Source organism: Salpingoeca rosetta, assembly GCF_000188695.1.
Source record: "Salpingoeca rosetta unplaced genomic scaffold supercont1.61, whole genome shotgun sequence".
NCBI lineage: Eukaryota > Choanoflagellata > Craspedida > Salpingoecidae > Salpingoeca > Salpingoeca rosetta.
The window spans coordinates 1-7,520 of record NW_004754873.1 but is presented as its reverse complement, the minus strand read 5'-3'; the positions used below and the strand labels follow the sequence as shown (position 1 = coordinate 7,520).

At 58.4% G+C, this 7,520-nt stretch overlaps 4 protein-coding genes across 4 annotated transcripts; 2 read left to right on the top strand and 2 right to left on the bottom strand.

The window, feature by feature from the left end:
* Window positions 1-440: 440 nt before the first annotated feature.
* On the bottom strand, window positions 441-2,953 carry PTSG_11417 (uncharacterized protein; the record flags this gene model as incomplete). Its single annotated transcript, XM_004987526.1, has 1 exon — window positions 441-2,953. One exon carries the CDS (start codon window positions 2,951-2,953, stop codon window positions 494-496), a length of 2,460 nt encoding a protein of 819 aa, XP_004987583.1. The 3' UTR covers window positions 441-493.
* Window positions 2,954-3,097: 144 nt separating this feature from the next.
* On the top strand, window positions 3,098-4,787 carry PTSG_11416 (uncharacterized protein). The gene has a single exon (XM_004987525.1). The coding sequence runs from the start codon at window positions 3,135-3,137 to the stop codon at window positions 4,455-4,457; it is 1,323 nt and encodes a 440-aa protein (XP_004987582.1). The 5' UTR covers window positions 3,098-3,134; the 3' UTR covers window positions 4,458-4,787.
* Window positions 4,788-4,968: 181 nt separating this feature from the next.
* PTSG_11415 (dimethyladenosine transferase 1) lies at window positions 4,969-6,438 on the bottom strand (the record flags this gene model as incomplete). Its single annotated transcript, XM_004987524.1, has 4 exons — window positions 4,969-5,573; window positions 5,794-5,896; window positions 6,023-6,174; window positions 6,333-6,438. 4 exons carry the CDS (start codon window positions 6,436-6,438, stop codon window positions 4,969-4,971), a joined length of 966 nt encoding a protein of 321 aa, XP_004987581.1.
* Window positions 6,439-6,627: 189 nt separating this feature from the next.
* PTSG_11414 (uncharacterized protein) lies at window positions 6,628-7,461 on the top strand (the record flags this gene model as incomplete). The annotated part of the gene is made up of 2 exons (XM_004987523.1): window positions 6,628-7,126; window positions 7,340-7,461. Coding segments are annotated over 2 exons (621 nt in total), but the record flags the coding sequence as incomplete, so codon positions are not given.
* Between the last annotated feature and the right edge of the window lie 59 nt (window positions 7,462-7,520).

Below are 7,520 nucleotides of genomic sequence, written 5' to 3'. Positions count from 1 at the left end.
CTAGTTTACGGCATTCCAGCCAATGCGGAGTCCTGTGCTCGTCATCGATCCGGGGTGTTGATGTGTTCATGTGCTGTGCTCGCGCGTTTCTGCGCAGCCTCAATCCCTCCCATCCCCCTGCTTTCATCAGCCACTGTTCCCTCATTTCCTCTCCGTGAATTCTTGCAACTCATGTGCGTGACGCTGTTCACTGTTCCTTCACACTGTCGCAGCAAGTAAAGCTGAATAAGCCACAAGAACAACCACGCCACTCACCACCCGCCTCTCTCGTGCACAAGCACAACAAGGCAATCACCGTTATACCAATCATCAGCACGTCAGCAAATACCCCTTCTATCCACATGCCATCAACGGCCAAGTGCAGCACCATCACACACACACACACACACACACACACACACACACACACACACACACACACACACACACACACACACACACACACACACACACACAATACAACACTCAACCCCCTCCCCAACACTCCCCGTCTTTACCCGCTCTTCACCTTGCCAGCTAGCAGCGCCGACCTCATCTCCTGTGGGGATCGATTGACGAGAACACGGTCTGGCCAGCGCCAACGCCTGTCTGTGGTGGAGCAACGGCGCAGGACGACGCACCCGATGTGCGGAAGGCTTTCCAGCTTGTCAAAGTAGCAGTTCTTCAAGACGAGACGCTGCACGCCTTCGAAGCAAGCAAAGTCTTTGATGCGGCACCATCGGAGGTGGCACTGGAACACCGCACGACAATGCGCGATGCTCAAGTCGCTGTCATCAAGTGGCAGGTGGGAGCAGTTGCCGACCTCGGGTGGGGATGCGACGACGGTTGCGCGGTGGATCACGAGCCAATCAACGTGTGCAAACGCACCGCACCCGCAGCACCTGTTCAGCACCAGGTACTGGCAGCGTGCAACCTCGCCAGCGAGCGTGCATTCGTTCAGGTGAAGACACCTCCGACCAGACAAGAGTTGGAAGTCGTGAATCAGGTCGTGGCCGCTCGCGTGAAGGGCCAGGCATGGCACCGTGCCCAGGTGTTTGCAGTGCAGTTCACCGTTGAAGCGAACATGCAACGTTGTGACACAGGGTGGGACGGCTCCGTCCACCCTCTCGACGTGCTCCACCGACACCTGTACGTCGTCAGGAATATCGTGCAAGTCGGTGACGTTTGTCACACAGCCGCTGAGCACTAGTTTGCAGGCACGGCGGCTGAGGTCCGCCAGCCGCTCACGTGTGAACGCTGTCCTTGAACGGAGCTTGAGCACCAAGATATGTGCGTGCTCAAAGTCGGGAATGGTCGGAAGGACAAGTGACGACGTGCCATCAACGACAAGCTGGTCAAGGTGAGGCGGGCAAGTTAGCAGCTTCGGCACAGGTCCCATGTCTTCTAGCTCAACATGGGTGGCCCGTGGAAGGTGCAACATGTCAGGCAACGTAGTCATGCGGGACAGCTTGACATGTGCGGCATGGAGCGTGTCCGCGGTGAGCGCGACTCGGTGCAGGTCAACGCGCTGCGCTGTGGAAAGTGCTTCCTCTGCAACCACAAGCGTTTTGTTGACGCGTAAGTTCTGCACGCCGCGGAGTGGCGACAAGTCGACAGGGTGGTTGTGGGTGCACGAGATGCTCACATCGGGGACAGCCGCAAGAGGACTGACATTGACAAGGGCTACGCCGTTGTCGATGGCACAGCGTGAAACAGTGTGGAAGGTGGCCTGGAGCGCTTGCTGCTGCCCCTGGTACCACCACTCGATGCACCGCACGTCATGGAACGTGGCGTGGTTGATGTCAGCGGACTGAAGCTCGAGACTGTCAACGTGGCTCACCATCAGGGAATCCAATGGTTCCTGTGCACACAGGCATACGTCGTGCCCCCTTGCATTGCCCAGCAACGTTGCGCGCAGCTCGTGCCACTGATCGGCGTCGGCCTGACTGTTCAACACTGCCACGAGCGAGAACAGTGCAGGTGCTCGCTGCTGCTGGTGGTGGTGGTCGTGGTGGTCGTGGTGGTCGTCGTCGTCGTGGTGGGGGTCGTCGTCGTGGTGGTGGTGTTGCGGGTCGTGGTCATGGTCGTGCTCTGCTTGTTCTTGCTGCTCCCCTTTGCGTTCTGTTTGTCCTTCTTCATCCTGCTCCTGTTCCTTCTCGTGCTCTTTTCTACTCGTCGCTGGAAGTGCCTGTGTAGTTCTGGCAGGTCCTTCAGCTCGTGCTGCGTGTGTTTGTCGCATCGTGCGCCGTGAACTCACAGACGCGGCGGCAGCGGCAGCAGCCCAGGACTGCAAGTCCTGCAGAGAAGCAAACCACACGCGTCCGCAGTGTGTAAACGTGCGCCAGAAGGCGCGGCTGTTCTTGCCTCCTGGTGCCGAGGAGGACGCCGTTAGCAGCTTCGAACGCAGGAACGTGCCTTCGGAGCTCCACGTTGCCCCCAGCCACGCATACACGAGAAAGCGGGTTTCCAGCCACGTGGCAGAAGCCGAACAGACGCCCTCCTCCATGATTTCCGCCTCTTCCACCATCTCCGCCTCTTCCATCTCCTTCGTCATTTCCATATCCACCTCTCCCTGCTGCTGCTGCACTTGGAAGGTGTCGAGCCAGTGCACGATAGTTTGAACGCGCTGATCCCACGTTTCAGGACCCAACTCAAACGCCTCGGCGAAGCACCACTTTGGCATGGCCCACGGCAAGTCGTGGTACAGCTCGCGACAGGTCAGCATGAGGTTGGTGAAGGTGCGCAGAACGTCGCGCAGCACATCCTCAGCCGGTGGCTCAAAGGCGTAGTCGAGGTACCTGCTGCACTCTGTCCTGCTCTTGATAGCGTCATCATCACCGCACATGTCACAGCTGACTGTTCTCGCCGCTGATTGTGTCGCTGATTGTGTCGGTGATTGTGTCGGTGATTGTGTCGCTGATTGTGCTGAGCGCACCAGCCACTCAGCCACCAGCACCAGCGCTGAGGCGTTCATGAAGGGAGGTTAGCAAGAGGGGGAAGGAAGGAAGGGAACTGAGAGGGAAGGCCGCAATCACAACTCACTCCAATCACCACAACTCACATCACTCACATCACACTAAGGAAAAGTGTTGCTTATCTTGTTCCACTTTTCTGCACTCGCACGTGGATTGATTGTTCGCACCTGCTCGCTCCTCATGACGACAGCTCCTCTTCCATCACGGCTCTTGGCGAGGAGCGTGGTGCTGATCGCCGCCAGCGTCGCTGCCTTGGTGTTGTTGCAATTGCAGTTGCAGCATGGCTGCTTGGGGGAGGCGGTGTTGGCGGAGGATGATGCGGGTGTATTCCACATCAACACGAGCGATCCGAACACGCAACCCGTGTTCCTGAACGGCGTGAGCGTGGACGCGCTGTTTGAGGCAGTGGTGGCGCAGCAGAGCACGCTGCGGGAGCACAAGCAAGCGGTGCAGGCGCAGCAGAGCACCCTCGATGCGCAGCAGAGCACGGTTGACGCACAGCAGTACCAAGTGGCTGCGCTCCGAGGCAGGGTGTGCCATGCAAGTGCGACCACGTTCGGGCAAGAAGAGGTCGGCACGTCGGGCAACAAGTGGGTGGGTGCGGCGCTGGCCGACAACGGCCTGATCTACGCCGCTCCGTTCAACGCAGACGCGGTTCTCATCATCGACCCCAGCACCAACACCGTCGACACGACCACCATCGCGGGGCTTGGGTTGCAAAAGCTCAAGTGGGCTGGCGCCGTCCTGGCACACAACGGGCTCGTGTACATGTTCCCATACTCCGCAACGGCCGTGCTCATCGTCGACCCCGCCACCAACGCGACCGACACCACGAGCGTCGATACCCTTGATTCCAACGGCTACAAGTGGTACAGCGGCCTGGTGACAAGCGACGGGCTCGTCCTCGGCATTCCACGCGATGCGACATCCGTGCTCCTCGTCGATCCAGCAACCAACACGGCCGACAACACAACCTTGTCCGGCCTGTCCACGGACAGTGACAAGTGGTATGGCGGTGCGCAAGCTCCCAACGGCCTCGTTTACTGCATGCCGTCCCTGGCTGCTGCCGTCCTCATCATCGACCCCGCCTCCCTCACCATGGACCTGACCACGATCCAAGGCCTGGGCGCTGTACCGTACAAGTGGCGCGGGGCGGTGCTTGCGGGCAACGGCCTCATCTACAGCATCCCCGCGGAGAGCTCAAGCATGCTCGTCATTGACCCAGCCACCAACAACGCAGACACGATTGACATCGCCGAGCAAACGCAGTCCACGAAATGGAGTGGCGGCGTGCTTGCTCCCAACGGCAACATCATCGGCATCCCCTTCAGCTCACCGTCCGCCTTCATCTTCGACCCGGCCACCAACACCTCCGACACAACAACAATTAGCGGGCTCGATGGGTCTTTCAAATGGTTTGACGGCGTGGTCGCTCCAAACGGCCTCATCTACGGCATCCCGCGCTTCATGGACACTGTGCTCGCCATCGATCCAAGCTGCTGAACGTGGACGTGTGTTGTGTGTTTGTGTGGTGTGTTGTGTGTGTGTGTGTGTGTGTGTGTGTGTGTGTGTGCGTGGCTGCTTTGCTAGAATCTGGTCCGGGTTGCTTGCATCGTAGGCTATGTTCCCTCGCTTTACTCTGATCTTGAGACTAGACCACGTCATGCAAACGTGCACCCATTCCTTCTTTTCAAGGCACGCGCTGAGCTACATGCAATGGCTTCAATCAACATGCGTCTTGTCGTGTACTTTGTCACATAGCAGTTCAGCAAGTGCTCTTGCAAGGGGAAGATGTTTACGAGTTCTACGAGTTCTTATCACAGTTGGCCTACGGTAATTCAAAGCGTTCAAGTCAGAAAGAGGTACAAGCCTCACATGTACACACATACACACACACACGCACACACACACACACACACACACACACACACACACACACACACACACACACTCTCTCTCTCTCTCTCTCTCTCTCTCTCTCTTTCTCTCTCTCCTACACACACATACCCTGACGTCACCCTCCGCCACCGTCCGCGCTTTGGTGCTGGTAAAAGGCGGTGGCGAGGTCAATCCACTGGCGTGTGGACAGGAAGAACGCGCGTGTTTCCGCGGGGAACCCGGCCGACGCCAGCATGTCATCTGCCGCCTGCAAGCCGCCCACGTGCTTAGAAAACACGTGGCGCAGCCGCTTCAGCCTGGAGCCGTATCCAATCCGGAGCACGCGCTCCATCTGGTCAAACGTCAGTTGTTCCAGGCCCTCCGGTAGCTGCTCGCGAGGGCGAAACGACACCACCATGGCCTCCACCTTTGGCGCGGGAACGAACGCCGTGCTCGGGATCACAAACGCAGGGCGCACATCGGCGTACAGCTGGGAGATGACGGAGATGCGGCTGCGCGGCTTCGTGCGCGGCGGTGCACATATGCGCTCGCCCACCTCGCGCTGGAAGCACAGCGTGAGTGTCGGGCGGCTCCTGGCAAACGCGCTGTCACGCCTCGACAGCTGCCGCAGGTATGAGAGAATCAGGGGCGTGGCGATGCCAAAGGGGAGGTTGCCGATGATGTGCAAGTCTGTTTCCGCCGGCGCAGCTGCTGATGAATCCGCACCCTCTGCTGCCGTGGCTGCAGTGGCAAAGGGGGGGGGGTTTGTGTGTGTGTGTGTGTGTGTGTGTGTGTGTGTGTGTGTGTGTGTGTGTGTGTGTGTGTGTGTGTGATCGTGGGTGAGCGTGGGTGAGAGAGGAAGAGGGTGTGGGTGAGCGTGTGATCGTGGGTGAGCGTGGCAGAAGGAATGAGGTAGGAAATGGGGAAGGAGAAAGAGGCATGCCAAACAAGGCGCACTCACGTTGAGTGGCGACGTTTGCTTGGGTGATGAGCTGCTCGTAGTCAATGTGCAGTGCGTCGCCAGGGATAATCTCTGCCACACCGCCTGACGCTTCCGCCACCAACTGCACAAAAAGATGCCACAGCAGCAAGTGCATGGTGGTCATTCCACGAGCATGTGGTGATTGTGTACGAGATGCACGCGGAAGCACGCGAAACCACAAAGTGACACATTCACATTGACCTCTTACGTCGAGCATGGGCAGCATGCGCGTGTCCTTCTCGATGACATAGAGCTTCCTTGGTTGTGCCTTGAGGATTGATCGAGTGAGGCTTCCAGGCCCGCCACCAACCTCAATCACCACTTTGTCCTTCAACTTCCCAGCATGCCTCACAAACTTATCTGTGTGTGTGTGTGTGTGTGTGTGTGTGTGTGTGTGTGTGTGTATGTGCGTGTGTGTGTTAGATGTGGGGGTGGAAAGGCTGAACAGTTGGGACAAGGCAATGACACCACGTACGTTCACACACACACACACACACACACACACGTTTCTGCACAACCTGTGATGGAGGGGTCGAGGAGGAAGTTCTGGCTCAGGTCCTTCAGCGCTCTCACGCCATACAACCTTAGCAGCTGCGCAACTGAAGGCACAGGTGGCAGCTTCATCGTCGTCGTCGTCGTGTGGTGCAAGTTGGGAAGAATTACCGTGCCTTGCCATAAATTTCGGCAACATCAACACAAAGACGCACAAGCACAAACAAAAGCAAACCAAAGCGCCTTCCATACCGCACATCGACAAAACAGCCGAAAGTGGCGCGGCTTTGGTTGAGTGTGGGGTCGGTGGTCGCGTGGATGATGGCGCTGCTGTCGCAGGCATGGGGGTGGCTGTCCCGCCCATTTCGGGCATCGCACGTCCCGCTCAACACTGCGGCGCACACCCGCGCAGCCGGCGCAGACGCGTCCATGGACGTCAACGTGCCCAAGCTCGGCCGGTCCTGCACGGGCTCCGAGTTTGTGCAGCGCGTGTGCCAGGTCGCAGACGCTGTACTGGCACACCACGTGAAGGGCCGGAACCGCGTGGACTACACTGCAGTGGCGAACAGCGACGCGTTTGTCAACTGGAAGGCGATTGCGTTCCAACTGCAGTCGCTGCAGCTGAGCCAGCTCTCGCACGACGAAACCATGGCCCTCTTCATCAACGTGTACAACATGGCCACCGTGCACGCGATCATCCACTTGGGCGGCGACCGCTTCTCCGGCGTGCTCACGGTTCCAAAGTTCTGGAGCACCTACGGCTACCTCATCGGCGATCACTTTTTCTCCCTCGACGACATGGAGCACGGCATCCTTCGATGTCAGTTGGGTAGGGTGTGTGGTGGGAAGGTTGTATCTGTGTTGGTGTGTGTGTCTGTGTGTGTGTGTGTGTGTGTGTGTGTGTGTGTGTGTGTGTGTGTGTGTGTGTGTTGGTGTGTCTGTCTGTCTGTCTGTCTGTCTGGTCGTGTGCATCCATTTGTGTTGATGTGAGCGACTGCACTCAACTCGTCATGATACCCTCCCTCGCCCGCAGGCAACCGGGCGCACCCCTCCTCCAAGCGGCGGACGTTCTGGCCAACGTCTGATCCTCGCGTCGCCTTCCTGCCCACACGCTTTGACCACCGTATCCACTTTGCCCTCGTCTGCGGCGCACGGGTATGGTGTGTGTGTGTGTGTGTGTGTGTGTGTGTGTGTGTGTGTGTGTGTGTGTGTGT

Bases quoted from the DNA above. Each gene is read 5' to 3' on its own strand.
- PTSG_11416 (XM_004987525.1), top strand. From the start codon at position 3,135: ATGACGACAGCTCCTCTTCCATCACGGCTCTTGGCGAGGAGCGTGGTG.